Below are 16,765 nucleotides of genomic sequence, written 5' to 3'. Positions count from 1 at the left end.
TCATCTTCCAACTTTCAAAAGGGGGTCACTGACCCCACCTAAAAACAAGTGCTCAGTAGGGCAACACATTGTTATAACTACTTTTTATTACTCATCTTTCTTTTCAGGGCCTCTCATATTCATATTCCAGTCTCTTACCCATTTCAGTGCATGGTTGCTAGGATAATCTGGACCCTAGCAACTGAATTGCAGACATTACAAACTGGAGATCTGCTGAATAATTTGTCTCACAATATCACTTTCTACATCATGATAAAAGTTAATTTAAAGGCAAATAACCCCTTTAACATTTAGCAAATAGACAGTAACAGGAATTATAAATTATCTTTTAATTTATTGTGGTTTAGGAATTACTTTAATTTTTTGTTCTGTAGCAGAATTTAAACTGTTATTTGGTTGCTAGGTTCCCACCAAAGATTACTTAGAATTGCAGAACACTATAAACAGATGTGGAGAAAACTAACTGTGCTTTTCAGGTACAGCACAGTGCCAAAAACATGATAAGTTAGTTAGTCTTTTGTTGGCAAAAACAACACTGTGTATTTCTTATATCCAATTAAAAGTATTGTTCTGGGCCCTCTAGGCAAAACAAAATAGTAATTAAATTAAGTGTCCATTACTGCAAGACTAATGCTCAAACACTCCTAAATTATGCCTTTCATTACTTGACAGTCCCTTATATGACTTTAAAATGTTTAAGCACAGCACTGCTTGTAATACTGACCTAACAGTGAAGACTCTATACAGTTACAATTTCTAACAATGTGTTACAAGAAAAAGCTATCAAGGGTATCAAGATTTTACCAGGGCATCATAACAAAGTAATGACAGCCTACCTATGCTTGCGACTAGGTCTGATACTGAGCAGAGGATAAAAAAAATAGCAGGCAATATCTTAGAAACCAAAACTGTGTTCTTTTTGATCTTAAAGTTATACTACACTAAAAACTAATGTGTATATATTTACACACATTAAAAGTTACCTACAGGTCATGTTCATTTTTTTTCGTGGATAAGTCTACTTAAGTAATTATTACTTGAAGCTCCTAAATCTGCCAAGCTGAACCATCCCATTCCAACTTGTCAGGTAAAACACCAACACACTGCTGCAGCACAAATATTGCAGCCCCCTCATAAAGGAACAAGGGAATGTCATAGGTAACAATGTAAAACCATCAGACAAATACTTTTACAACAAAATGATAAAGCAATGTTATGATCAAAAAGTTTAATTTGTGTTGTCACTGTCTTTCAGGCTAATGCCACACCAGGTTTTTTCTTCAGCTGTGTATAAACAAAGAGGAAAATTTTAATCTCCTCCTCCTGTCTAGGAACATTTCTGCAGAGGCTTGGAGTGCTAGTGGTTGCTAAGGTCCAAATTACTTGCGACCATGCGTTGATTTGAATAAGAGACTGGAATATGAGTAGGAGAGGGACAAAATAGAAAGATGAGTAATAAAATGTAGTAATAACAATACATTTGTAGTCTTACAGAGCATTTGCTTTTTGAAAGCTGGAGAGTCATAAGAAGGCAAATAATCTTAAAAAACTAGAAAAAAATAAAAACCTTTTGAAAAGTTGCTTAGAATTAGTCATTCTTGAACATACTAAAAGTTAACTTAAAGGTGAACTACCCATTTAATTTTCTATATAAATCAAAACATTCAAATATGATACCAGAACATACTTAACAAGGTAACATGCAAACCTTTTGTGAACCTCTTCATGGCTGGAAGCTGCCAACACGAACCCTTCTTCATCCAGTTTGATTTCTACATCTAAATGGTAAAACAGCATTGTATTTATTAAATTTAGTGCATGTCTAACAATGTTTAGCTTTTATTTTGTGTATGTGTGTGTTATTGCCTCTTCTACTGGCTACTGGTTTTTGAAAAAATAGCAAATGATTATAGATAACCATGGAATAAAGATTCCTTTTAGGCTGAGACACATACCAACATTATTCTATTTTGGCACAAGAAACCACAAGGGCCAACAATATCAAAACTTCAAGTCTGCATGAGAAATATAAAGTGTAAGGAAGTAGCCCACATACACATATGCAAGTGGACCTACTGATTAGGACTGAAATGTCATGAAACTAGCAGATGAGCATAAGGCCATTGGGAGTTATTTAGTCCACTTTTTCTATAACTGCAAAGAATACCAGCATTTTTGGTGAGACTCAAAGTGGACTCCTTGCTCTCCTTACATAGCTTCTGCTAATTTTTTCATTGAGCCTAGTGTGGCAATCTTTTCCAACCCAATAAAATGGATCCTGAAGTCACCGTTTTATACAAAATTATGGAGGCAATATATTTTCTTTTGCTCTTTAACAATAAAACATAACAGTATTTCTTAAAACATTCATTAAATTGTACATGTTCCGATTGATATATTCAAGGTTATCTGGTTTGAGAACTTAAGTATCAAATGCAGAACATACGTCCCCAACTGACCTTATCAGTTTAGACACTAGCTTAACACTTTCTCAAGTGGTTTGTAACATAAAGCCAATAAACTTAGTTGACCAACTTCACTGAATCCGGAGATAGGAGGAGAGACCTACATTTTAGTTTGTTTTAGAAGGTGGATAATAATAATAATGTACTTTCTTTTCCATCTGGTGCACCTCCGTCAGCTATGAAGCCAACCTGGTCAAGAATGGGCATGATTTTCTGGAGCTGGGTAGCTATTATGTTTGCATATATTTTCACATCAGTATTAAGAAGGCTGATCTGTTCTACAGTTTTAGGGTACATTTGGATCTTTGCCTGGCTTAGGTCAAGAAGAATTTATTTAGGAAATGCCCCTACACTGGTTGCTAAGTTAAATGTGGTACCAGGACACTTTTTATAGTACAGATTGGTCAAGCTGCCCGGTCCTGGAGCTTTATTGCTGGGCAAAGAGGAGACCATGTCTGTCAATTCTATCTTTGTTATTGGTACTGTATCAGACATGTATTTGCCTGAAGTTGGAGCTTGTTTAAAAAGGTGTCTATATCATATGGATATAATATTATTGTCAAACTGTCTTTGCCTCATATTATAAAGAACTTTATCATTTACAAACTGGTTGCGAAGATCTTTAACAGGTTTTTATTCTGGTTGGCTAAGTAAATAGACAACTTGTGTTTAGACTGCAGTTGGTTTATTAACCATTTTACTGCCAAAATAATTTAGCACTTTAAAATTTAGCAGCGTGCATGGCCAGACAATTTCTGAATAGTTTGTTCATTTTTACTTTAGAGGCATTTCCTGGAGGGGCTTTTTGTTTATCACAGAAAACTATATATCTTGTTTTTCCCAAAATACGCCAGCATGGGTTAATATAGCTTTCTATTACTCAACTGCAATGCTTTGCTAACGTTAATGTTTTTTATAACAATGCCTAAAATTTTTAAATAATTACCTCAAAGCTTCCAATTTGCTGCATCTCATCTCTCAACGGTCATTAGGCACCAAGACAGAATATCCTAAATATGAATGCCAGTGGTCCGCTCATCAGTTTGATACCCAATGTGTTTAATTTTAGCTAAGTATGTGGCATGTAGGGGCTCCAAAATGAAAATAGTACACATGAACACTAATGTTAGATATTGAATAAGAAATCTAGAGAAATTTGGATTCATTAACACCTCTGCTGAAGTGTTAAATGTGTGTTGACTGAATATTAGCAACTATTGTATCAATTCTAACAGCTGCCTTTAATGAAACTTAAGGACGCTGCTCAGCAGGTCCAAAGATAAGATAACTAAATGTATAGATTTAGAATATTTTACAGTTAACTATTTATTAATTAAAATGTGACTTTTGCTAATTAGAAGCCCTTTTTATATTAGAAGCCTTTAATTTGGCATTTAATTCCGCAATAATTGTATGATTGCAAAAAAATGGCCCAAATATGCAAAGTTTTGCAGCACTACATAAGACAAAACCTGTTTTCCAAGATTGGAAGCTTTGATGTGATCCAGGAAGGTTTAATAACATATCAAAGCTCCAATCTTGCTAATACAATCAACACCTAATTTAATGACATCATTGTGGATTATGATAAACAGATTATGCTGATTGGAGCAACATTCCAGAGGATATATAGCGAAGCAAGATCATATGTACAAGTTATTCTGAATTGAGAAAAACAGTTGGATGACTGGTGAAACATCTTCAAGAAAAGTACAGCAAGTCCAGTTGATTTGGCTTATTTCTATAGATGTACCATGACCTGTATGAATAAGAATCTTCGCAAATTTAAATAATCTGAACACATACCATATATAGGATTGCCCGAGCTTTGTGCTACCAGCACAACTATTTCACAGAGAGAATTCCAACTTCACAGCTCTCATATTTAAAAACCCTTTTTGAATATGAAGATGGAACCTCCTTTCTAATCTGAATCAGAACAGTCAGTTAACAAGCATAATTTACCTGTCACTTTGGACGTTAAAAGGTTAGCAAAGTGTCTGCAGCAATCTTTTAATCCTTTTTCTTGACTAACACTAGTTATGCATTGGTAGTTTGTTGCAGTGGGTATACAAAATTATAATCTGTAAACAATTCGGTTCAGATGGGGTAACAGCACCCTAACAATATACACTATAAAGCTATTAAGGGTTTACGTGTCCTTCAAGGTGGCCATACACTATAAGATCTGCTCGTTTGGCGAGGATCTTTCCCTGATATGCCCACCAAAGGCAGGGTGATATTGGGCTAATCCAATCGCTCTGCCCTAGGGCCAAACAATCATATTTCAACAATGGTAATGGGCGCCGAGTTAAGGACCGCATCAACTAGCCGTTGTGGGGGATTGCAAGGGAAATCAAACCTGCCCAGTCAATATTTGCCAGATATTGACCGGGGAGGCCTTTCGGAATGCCCCGTACATGGGCAGATAAGATGCCAAATCCATCTAAAGGATCAATATCAGTAACTTCATCATAACCGCAACTTGATCAGTCTTTCTTCATAACGGAGACTTTGCATACCATCTTAGTTACCCATCTTTGGAATCTATCTAATTCATTAATATTCAGTTTGAGCAGTGGAGACCAAAAATGCATACTATATTCTAGATGGAGACTTACCAGTGCTTTTAATACAGCACAAAACCTTGTTTGCTACAGCCAAGTTTACTATACACAAGTATACCTAGGTCCTTCTTGAGTATGGATTTGACTCACACAGACCCATTAACGGAGAACTCAAGCTTAAAGGAAAACTATACCCCCAGAATGAATACTTAAGCAACAGATAGTTTATATCAAATTGAATGACATATTAAAGAATCTTACCAAACTGGAATATATATTTACATAAATATTGCCCTTTTACATCTCTTACCTTGAACCACCATTTCGCGACTCTATCTGTGCTGCCTCAGAGATCACCTGACCAGAAATACTACAACACTAACTGTAACAGGAAGAAGTGAGGAAGCAAAAGGCAGAACTTTGTCTGTTAATTGGCTCATGTGACCTTACATGTGGTTTGTATGTGTGCACAGTGAATCTTACGATCTCAGGGGGCGGCCCTTATTTTTTTAAAATGGCAATTTTCTATTTATGATTACCCAATGGCACATACTACTAAAAAAGTATATTATTATGATAATGGTTCATTTACATGAAGCAGGGTTTTACACATGAGCTGTTTTACTCAGTATCTTTTAATAGAGACCTACATTGTTTGGGGGGTATAGTTTTCCTTTAAAGGGATCCTGTCATCGGAAAACATGTTTTTTTCAAAACACATCAGTTAATAGTGCTACTCCAGCAGTATTCTGCACTGAAATCCATTTCTCAAAAGAGCAAACAGATTTTTTTATATTCAATTTTGAAATCTGACATGGGGCTAGACATTTTGTCTATTTCCCAGCTGCGCCTGGTCATATGACTTGTGCCTGCACTTTAGGAGAGAAATGCTTTCTGGCAGGCTGCTGTTTTTCCTTCTCAATGTAACTGAAGGAGTCTCAGTGGGACATGGGTTTTTACTATTGCGTGTTGTTCTTAGATCTACCAGGCAGCTGTTATCTTGTGTTAGGGAGCTGTTATCTGGAAACCTTCCCATTGTTCTTTTGTTTGGCTGCTTGGGGGAAAAAGGGAGGGGGGGTGATATCACTCCAACTTGCAGTACAGCAGTAAAGAGTGATTGAAGTTTATCAGAGCACAAGTCACATGACTTTGGGCAGCTGGGAAATTGACAATATGTCTAGCCCCATGTCAGATTTCAAAACGGAATATAAAAAAAATCTGTTTGCTCTTTTGAGAAATGGATTTCAGTGCAGAATTCTGCTGGAGCAGCACTATTAACTGATTCATTTTGAAAAAAAAAAATTTCCCCATGACAGTATCCCTTTAACTAAAGAAGAAGGCTAGAAATGTTGTACATTATTTTTTGGGCTTCTGTACCTGCCCAAGGCAACCATAACCCTTTAGCAGGGAAGATCTGTGCCTCCAAAGATGCCCCAGTAGCTCCCCATCTTTTTTTCTGCTGATACACTGCAGATGCTGTGTGCCGCTTTCAGTTACTCACCATAGGGACCCACTCACAATATTATTGAATATATATAATATAAATATCAGAATATAAGGCTGATTAGATAATAATTTAGATTATTGGTAGATGGCAGCTCAAAAACCAGCACACTTCGCATCAGAATGTAATAATCAACCCTGTAGCATCAGCTTATATTAAAAATAAATACGCCGACTCCTCAGTTTATGGTACCTCCAACTCCTCTGGTTTTAAAGTAGTAGAAACATCAAAAACTGAAAGTGTAACAAAATAATTAAATATAATTTCCTGCTTCTCTGTGCTGGTAAAAGTTGTGTCTTTGCTTCAGAAAGAATACTATAGTTCAGTGCTGTCCAACTTCTGTGGTACAGAAGGCTGAAATTTTTCTGGCCTACATAGTGGAGGGCCGACAATGGAAGCCAGTGTTGACCACTCCCTGTTTTTAAATCACACCCAATTTAAACCACACCCATGTTACCACAAGACCATGTCCACATTAATGGTGGTAGCACAAAAAAACCAAATGGTTGGTTCTCACTGCAGGGATATCACATAACTCATATGTAAAAAAAAGTTGTCATATTAAGACATACCCTTAAATCCATATGCCTACTTCTCCCCTGTGGATAATGCAGCACCCCCAGTACACAATTAAACACCTTAGGGCCCCTAACAATAATTTATTTTCAAATGCTAACAAACCCTCAGAACAAATACCAGGCTTATGTTCCACAGGTAGAGCAGGGCACACACAGACAGAGTATGGCACAGCATAACACACACATGGAGCATAGGGCAGGCAGAGCATTGCACACACAGGGAGCATAGGACAGGCAGAGTATGGCACACACAGGGAGCATAAGACAGGCAGAGCATGGCACACACTGGGAGTATAGGACAGGCAGAGTATGACACACACGGGAGCATAGGACAGGCAGAGTATGACACACACGGGAGCATAGGACAGGCAGAGCATGGCACACACAGGGAGCATAGGACAGGCAGAGCATGGTACACACAGGAAGCATAGGACAGACAGAGCATGACACACACTGGGAACTTAGGGCAGGCAGAGCATGACACACACAGGGAGCATAGGGAAGGCAGAACAGAGCAGGAGACAGGAAACCCATCAGGACCACTCTAAGATGTACTACACACAGTGACACAGTGCTGGTGCCCTATTAGCATTTTGTAAAAAGTGTGAACAGGTGAACTATGTGGGCAGTTTCAGTCTTTGTCTCAGGTGTGAAGAGCAACCATTCAAGCTGGAAAAAAAGGCACAGGTTACCTACAGCTACATGTCATGTTCAATTAATATAAACAGTTGGGTCCATAAATATTTGGACAGAGACAACTTTTTTTCTAATTTTGGTTCTGTACATTACCACAATGAATTGTAAATGAAACAACTAAGATGCAGTTGAACTGCAGACATTCACCTTTAATTCAGTTGGTTTAACAAAAATGTGAGGAACTAAAGCCTTTTTAACACAATCACTTTATTTCAGGGGCTCAAAAGTAATTGGACAAATTAAAACTGAAAACAAAATGTTCATTTCCAATACTTGAATGAAAACCCTTTGCTTGGTAATGACAGCTCATGATCATCACCAGATTCTGGGTTTTCTCCTTTTTAATGCTCTGCCAGGCCTTTACTGCAGCGGCTTTCAGTTGCTGTATGTTTGTGGGCCTTTCTGTCTGACGTTTAGTCTTCAACAAGTGAAATGCATGCTCAATGGGGGTCAGATCAGGTGACTGACTTGGCCATTCAAGAATATTCCACTTTTGCTTTAATAAACTCCTGGGTTGCCTTGGCTGTATGTTTTGGGTCACTGTCCATCTGTATTATGAAACGCCTCCCAATCAATTTGACTGCATTTAGCTGGATTTGAGGAGGCAGTATGTCTCTGAACACCTCAGAATTCATTCAGCTACTTCTGTCCTGTGTCACATCATCGATAAACACTAGTGTCCCAGTGCCACTGGCAGCCATGCACGCCCAAGCCATCACACTGCCTCCGCCATGTTTTATAGATGATGTGGTATGCTTTGGATCATGAGCAGTTCCACGCTTTTGCCATACCTTTTGCTTTCCATCATTCTAGTAGAGGTTGATCTTGGTTTCATCTGTCCAAAGAATGTTTTTTCAGAACTGTGCTGGCTTTTTAGATGTTTTTTTTTTTTTTAGCAAAGTCCAATCTAGCCTTTCTATTCTTGAGGCTTATGAGTGGCTTGCACCTTGCAGTGCACCCTCTGCATTTACTTTCATGCAGTCTTCTCTCCTTATGGTAGACTTGGATTTCGATATGCCTACCTCCTGGAGAGTGTTGTTCACTGGTTTGGCTGTTGTGAAGGGGTTTCTCTTAACCATGGAAATGATTCTGCGATCATCCACCACTGTTGTCTTCCGTGGACGTCCATGTCTTTGGATGGGTTTTTTCTGTTTTTGCAGCTTAAAGGAAAACTATACCCCCAAAATGAACACTTAAGCAACAGATAGTTCATATCATATTAAGTGGCATATTAAAGAATCTCACCAAACTGGAATATATATTTAAGTAAATATTGCCCTTTTATATCTCTTGCCTTGAGCCACCATTTCGTGATGGTCTCGGTGCTGTCTCAGAGATCACCTGACCAGAAATACTGCCGCTCTAACTGTAACAGGAAGAAGTGTGGAAGCAAAAGACACAACTCTGTCTGTTAATTGGCTCATGTGACCTAACATGTATGGTTTGTTGGTTTGTTTGTGAGTACAGTGAATCCTACGCCCTTATTTTTTAAAATGGCAATTTTCTATTTATGATTACCCAATGGCACATACTACTAGAAAAGTGTATTACTATGAAAATGGTTTATTTACATGAAGCAGGGTTTTACATATGAGCTGTTTTATGCAATATCTTTTTATCGAGACCTATATTGTTTGGGGGGTATAGTTTTCCTTTAAAAAGAGATACTGACTCCAGAAATGAAACTCTTTTTTACATCTATCATAATATTGCCTTTGAAAGCTACTTATAACTTTGCCATAAAGTATTTTCACAATGCTTTTATTACCTGCCTGATGCCCTATGTTCCTGTATGAGGGGGCTGCCATATTTGTGCAGCAGGAATCCGTTAGTATTGGAAGCTTTAACTGACAGGCTGAGATGGGACAGTCAGGTTGGCAAAACAGTCTGGTTTAGAAACTTCAACTAACAATAACTAAGATAAACAAACCTCTCAGCAAAAAAAACAATCAAAATGACCTATTGGTAACTTTTAATGTACATTCATATTTTAAAAAGTATTTTTTTAGTGTCAGTATCACTTTAAGGATGGCTTGTTTCACCTGCATGGAGAGCTCCTTTGACCGCAACTCCAGGGCTTGTATCTGCTTAATTGATAATGACATAAGGAAGGAATTGCCCACACATGCCCATGAAATAGTGTTTGAGTCAATTGTCCAATTACTTTTGAGCCCCTGAAATGAAGAGATTGTGTTAAAAAAGGCTTTAGTTCCTCATTTTTTATGCAATCTTTTTGTTCAGACCACTGAATTAAAGCTGAAAGTCTGCAGTTCAACTGCGTTTGAGTTGTTTTATTTAAAATTCATTGTGGTAATGTACAGAACCAAAAATAGAAAGTTGTCTCTGTCCAAATATGTATGGACCTAACTGTAAGTTGTTTTAGGTTTTCCAATTGTTTTTGGTTTATGCAGTTTAACTTTGATTTTGTTTTAGAATTACCAAAAGATATGGTTTGTATTTTTGAACTGACAGTGATAAAATGCCTTGTATGTTGTGTACTTAACTTCTTTCAATCAACATGGAAAATACATTAGTATATTAAAGCTTCAGTAACACCAAAAAATGAAAGTGTTTTAAACTAATTTACATATAATGTACTGCTAGCATGCAATGGTAAAAGCTTTGTGTTTGTTTTAGAAAGAATACTATAGTTTATATAAACAAGTTGCTGTGTAGCCATGGGGCAGCCATTCAAGATGGAAAAAAGAATTAAGGGCACAGGTTACATAGTACATAACTGATAAGCCCTGTCCAATACAATGGTGTTTTATCCGTTATCTGTTATGTAGCCTGTGCCTGTTTATATAAACTATAGTATTCTTTATGAAGCAAACACACAGATTTTGCCATAGCAAATCAATTAAGGTGGCCATAGACTATTAGATCCGCTCGTTTGGGGAGGTCACCAAACAAACAGATCTTAACCCGATATTCCCACTAACAGCTGGGCGATATTGGGTGAATCCGAACATTCTGCCCTGGGGCCCAATGATCGGAATACAATACTGCGAATGGGCGCCGTAGGGTCGCAGGACCACATCAACTAGCCGATGCGGTCCTGGATTGCGGGAAAAAAATAAATCAAACTTGCCAGATCAATATCTGGACGATTTTTGGCCTGATACCGATCTGGAGGACCCATCAGGAGCCCCCACACACAGGCAGATAAGCTGCCAAAACGGTCTAAAGAACTGATATCGGCAGCTTCAATCTGCCCGTGTATGGCCACCTTTATACTTTAATTACTGTTACACTTACAGTTTTTGGTGTTCCTGTTCCAGGACAGAGGAGACAGAATCAGAGTAGAACAGTAACAACATAAAATTTAATTGTTTTAAAGTAATGAAAATATCATGTACTGTTGCCCTGCACTGGTAAAACTGTTCTTCAGAAACACTACTATAGTTCATATAAACAAGCTGCTGTGTAGCAATGGCAAACATTTAAAAAAGGCTATATGGCAAAGGTTAAATAGTGTGTAACAAATAACACCATTATGTCCTTCAGAGCTTATCTGCTGTGTAACCTGAGCCTTTTTTCCTTTGAATGGCTTATTTATATAAACAATAGGAGTGTTTCTGAAGCAAACACAACAATCTTACCAGTGCAGGGCAACACTGCATTAATATTTTAAAACACTAATTTTTTGATGTCACTGTCCCTTTAAGTACCGACTGCACAGCACTGATGGGTGTGGGGCCTCATTGGGCCCAATAGGCCTAAGGCTGGCCCTGTTTATAAGGATCAGTTTACGTGCATGATAGAGCATGGTTGAAGCTAATTGAAGACTACTTGGTGTATTGGAAATAAGCCTGCAATTACATGATCCTTTAGCCAGTTTCTTATAAATGTTAATCTTAAAAAATGTTACTAATGGCAAAAGACCATAGTTTAGAAAGCATGCATTTATGCAACACTGCATCAAATGCTTTGGCAAAATCTATCAATTTACTACAACCCAACTTCCTAAATCATCAGAAAAATCAACCAGATTTTTTGGACATGACCTATCCTACATAACGCCATGCATAATACCACTCATAATGCCATTCTCCAGAATGCGATTTTGAATTTGATATTTTTACAACCATCAATTAACTTGTCCAGCACTGAGATCTAAATCCATTTTTAAATATTAGAATATCAGCTCTACTCCAATTAATAGGTACCATACAAGTCAGTGGCGGAGTCTGAGAAAATCAGAAATAGAGGCCAGTCTATGTACCATGTACTGCGACACTGACTAGATTGAGCTGAGCCATTAGTGCATCTATCAGATCTTGTAATACAGACTTCTATATTGAGTACACTGAAGAAAAATCAATACATTATTTTAAAACCAGATTGATTCCAGACATTAGTCGTCATCCTAACAACTAAATAATCTAAAATATTTTTTCAGTATATCTATAGAAATAATTCAAATCAACTGGACTTGCTGTGTTTTTTTCCTTGAAGACATTTCTCCAGTCATCCAACTGGCTTTCTCAATTCAGAATACCCCCCCCCCTCCACCTCTATTCAGACCTAAAGAAGCCATATATGTAAAAACTGAAAAATCAAGTCTGAATAGAGGCGCGCGGGGGGGGGGGTGCGACATCTATTCTCTGCCACATACAATGCTGTTTTGGCACCTCTCCCCTGAAAGGTTTAATAACACATCAAAACTCCAATCATGCTAATACAATCAACACCTAATTTAATTGTGGATTATGATAAACAGATTATGCTGATTTGAGCAACATTCCAAAGGATATATTCTCAAAGGAAGATTTAGAAGTTATTCTAAATTGAGAAAGCCAGTTGGATGACTAGAGTAACGTCTTCAAGGAAAAAACACACAGCAAGTCCAGCTGATTTGACTTATTTCTATTTTTCTTTTTTCAGTAACCTATAACAGGAATAAATTATTTACCCAAAGTGTAACAGTAAGGAGACAGCACATGAGATGCAAAATACATTCGTGCCCCTAGCAGGTCAATAAGACCAGACTTGACTCTGTTGTAAAGATGATCATCAACCATGGTTTCTAGTGAATGTCCAGATGCAGACAAAGATTTTACTCTGTACTTTGGAAGAAGTCTTGGACCCTAAAAAAAGAAAAGAAACAAAGAAACAAAGAAAGAAAGAAAGAAAGAAAAAGAAAGAAAAAGAAAGAAAAAGAAAGAAAGAAAGAAAGAAAGAGACCAGAATGAATGAAATTACATTTTGTAAAAATTCTAAACAAGATTTTTTTTCATTAGGCATTTCTTTATCAACATCTTAGTGGACACCAAACATTGGTTCACTAATAAAAAGAATTTAAAAATACTCTGTGCCATCATCTTCTATATATTGTGACAGAAAGTTTGAAAAATAAATTTGCCTAGCCTAAAAAGCACAGGGAAGCATGCAATTTAAGGACCATAATATGGGCTGCAGAGGTATGCCTAGCAGAGGAAGGGTTAATATTCCCTCGAAACAGGTAATTTGGTGGCAACTGAGAGTAGAGGTAAATAGGTGTGGTCCAATACCTGGAGGTTCTGGCTATTCCACATCTGACTAACTCAGTCAGCTGAAAAGCAGAAGTAATGTTCTGGCTATTATGTTAGTCATCCGGACTTTATAGATTAAAGGAGAAGGAAAGGTTAAAACTAAGTAAGCCTTATCAGAAAGGTCCATCTAAATATACCAGTAAACCCCCATAGTAATGTTGCTCTGAGTCCCCTGTCAAAAGAAATACTGCATTTCTTTCCTTCTATTGTGTACATATGGGCTTCTGTATCAGACTTCCTGCCTTCAGCTTAAACCTCATTGCCCCTGGCAAGAGCATGCTCAGTTTGCTCCTCTCCCCCCACCCCTCCCTTCTCTGCTGTAATCAGAGCCCAGAGCAGGGAGAGACTCAGGCAGGAAGTGATGTCACACCACATTAATACTGCAGCTCCTATTCTAAACAAACAGAGTTTCTAGAGCTTTTTACTCAGGTATGGTAAAACATTCTACAGAATAAATATAGCATTCTAGCTTGCACTATTGCAGCTAATCTATTGGCAATAAAATGCCTCCGTAGCTTTCCTTCTCCTTTAAAGTTTTGGCTAACTAACTATATTAGAAACATTTTTTTTATTGTGCACAGTTTATCTATTTACCCACTTTTTATTTTTACACTTAACTATTCCTTTAAGGGAATAAATTGAGAACAGTAATGATTAAACATAATTTCAAATGACAAATAGATTGGTGTATTATGTGTTTTTAGTAGAAAACATAATACACCAATCTATGTTCTAAAGGAACTTTAATTTAAACATAATACACCAATCTATGTTCTAAAGGAACTTTAATTTAAACATAATACACCAATCTATGTTCTAAAGGAACTTTAATTTTTATCTGCTATAAACAGCTGGCTCTGCTGTACTCCATCATTGGCCCTGGATTACATTGCTGGTTGCCACTTACAATAACACTTCCACAATCACTACAAATTGAATTGGACACCCACCGTTTTGGCAACCAGCGCGGCTCACTCCCAAATATTTGCAGAGCTGTGGAATGAGAAGCAATTTTGGGTATGTACCGACTCCTAATAACTTCTATGAAGGAGGATATGGCAGAAGTAATTCTGTTTCTAAGAACAATACTTTAGTTATTTTGGATGGTATTTAACGGCTATTCTACAGCTATATGCCAGGTCTAATTAATATACATATTGTTTTAGGTTTTCCAATTGTTTTTGGTTTATGTAGTTTAAGGGTGTTGGCAGACGTGGCTACTAGGGGAGATTAGTCCTCCAGCGATAAATTGCCTCTTCTTCAGGCTAGAATGTAAATCGCCAGCGGGATGGCACTCAGATTGCTTCGGCAGTGTTCTGAGTGCCATCCTGACGGCGATTTACATCCCAAAGACAATTTACATACTCCCCCAACAGCCACGTGTGCCACCACCCTAACTGTGGTTTAGAATAATAGAATAGGTAACGATATAGCAGCTCCCTAACACAAGATAACTGCTGCCTGGTAAATCTAAGAACATCACTCAATAGTAAAAGCCAAGTCCCACTGCATGACATTCAGTTACAATGAGTAGGGGAAACAACAGCCTACCAGAAAGCAGTTCCAGTCCTGCTCATTCTGAAAGCACGTAACCAGGCAAAATGACCTAAGATGGCTGCCTACACGCCAATATTACAACTTGAAAAAAAAATTAAAGTAATTAAATTTTATATTGTAGAGTGAATTGTTTGCAGTGTAAAAAGTGTAATTTAGAAATAAAAAATACATCATAAAAATCATGACAGAATCCCTCTGAAGTCTCTGCAGCACTGTGCCAGAAACAATGCTTATTATTATTAACATGTATTTATATAGCGCCAACATATTGCGTAGCACTGCTTAGACCTGTACCATAACATACTGGATTAAGTGTTGGTATGTCAGCTCCTATAACCTTTTGGTTGTGCCGACACCTCTTCCCTTATTCTCTTCTTTTACTGTATTTTCACTTAATTTCTTTTAGTAAATATGTAAGATAGCTCCTCCTTAAAGGGGAACTATTGTGAAAATAAAATTTTATATAAATCTTCATCATAGTAAAATAAGACACTTCTTTCTAAATATAATTAATTTTGTACCATTTCTGGAATAATTAGGGATGCACTAATCCACTATTTTAGGATTCGGCTGAATCCTTTGTGAAAGATTTGGCCGAATTCAAACCACACTGCAAAATTTTTTTGACTTGTTTGTGTGACAAAAAGTCACATGATTTTTTGGATTTGGCCGAATCCTGCTGAAAAAGGCTGAATCTTTGCTACATCCAGAAGAGAATCCTGGATTTGGTGCATCCCTAGAAATGATCACGTTTATCTTCACATCCTTTCTCTCAGCATCTGTTTCTTTTCATTCTGTCTTCTTGCAGGAGTTGGGTGTCAGATCTTGATTGACAGTTAGATCCAATATAACTTTTAGGGGGGACTCCCTTTTCTACTCTACAAAATCTAACAAAATAAATACATTTGTACCAAAGTCATAGAACAGGATTTCCGTTGTTATCAAAACAGTGAGCCCTAAAACTCCTGTAGGAAGAGAGACAGATGTTGAAATGGTGACAGTGAAGATAACTTGATTATTTCAGAAACAAGTTGTCACGACCAGCACCCAATACCAGAACAAGTGCCAAGTACCCTGGTCTCGGCTCGACCAGTAGTGTGACCACTGTTGGGCTTCGGGAGGAGCCCTCAGCGTACTTGGGTGCCACCTTGACTTAACGAGAGGTGCAAGGCAAGATGTTCTGGCTGGCAAAGGGGCACGGCTGTTAGCAAAGTCTTTTGGCCGAAGGTCACGGTACAAATGGAGCAAGCGAGAGAATCGTCAGACAGGCTGGGTCGAGGCAGGCAGATATCAAGAATCGTCAGGCAGGCAAGGGTCAAAACCGGGTAATCAAACAGAAAGAATAGTCGAAATGCAGGCAAAGGTCAGAGTTCGGATATCAGAATAGTCAGGAACAGGCAGGGATAAAAACCAGGAATCACAGATAAAGTTTACAAAAACAAACAGCACAAGGCTTCAGGAACCACTAGAATAAAGATTCTATCACGGGCACCCTCTGGAAGCCCTTTCGGCCTATTTATACAGTTTAAATTTGGCGCCATTGCGCGCTGGCGTAATCACGCCAGCGCAACTGCGCCTTTGAGAGAGATGGAGGCGTGCGCGCCCATAGTGGGACAAGATGGCGCTGGAGCATGCGGCGGGCGACCCCGCCGCACAGGTATTACTATTACACAAGTTCATATTTGTAAAAATGTTTATTTTAGTATGATGAAGCTTATATTAAATTTTCATGACGGTTCACCTTTAACATGAAATAGATTTATAATCTATAATGTGACACCACAGCCAGGAACATACTTCGCTGCCAAAGTATACAAGTGTCACTCATGTGAATGCAGTGTTTTTCACATACGTAAAGCATATT

At 37.8% G+C, this 16,765-nt stretch overlaps 1 protein-coding gene across 2 annotated transcripts in view; it reads right to left on the bottom strand.

Moving 5' to 3' along the window:
• fastkd3.L (FAST kinase domains 3 L homeolog) overlaps positions 1-16,765 on the bottom strand; it is a 48,989-nt gene that overhangs the window by 16,461 nt on the left and 15,763 nt on the right. For both annotated transcript variants that reach the window (XM_018267663.2, XM_018267665.2), the window contains exons 5-6: positions 12,726-12,900; positions 1,709-1,778 (exon numbers count right to left, since the gene is read on the bottom strand). In XM_018267663.2, the coding sequence (XP_018123152.1) occupies positions 1,709-1,778; positions 12,726-12,900 (245 nt within the window). The remainder of the gene's footprint in view (positions 1-1,708; positions 1,779-12,725; positions 12,901-16,765) is intronic.

This window comes from Xenopus laevis, chromosome 6L (assembly GCF_017654675.1).
Source record: "Xenopus laevis strain J_2021 chromosome 6L, Xenopus_laevis_v10.1, whole genome shotgun sequence".
Taxonomy (NCBI): Eukaryota; Metazoa; Chordata; class Amphibia; order Anura; family Pipidae; genus Xenopus; species Xenopus laevis.
Note: the sequence above shows the minus strand (reverse complement) of the source record. Positions and strands in the feature narration are given on the sequence as shown.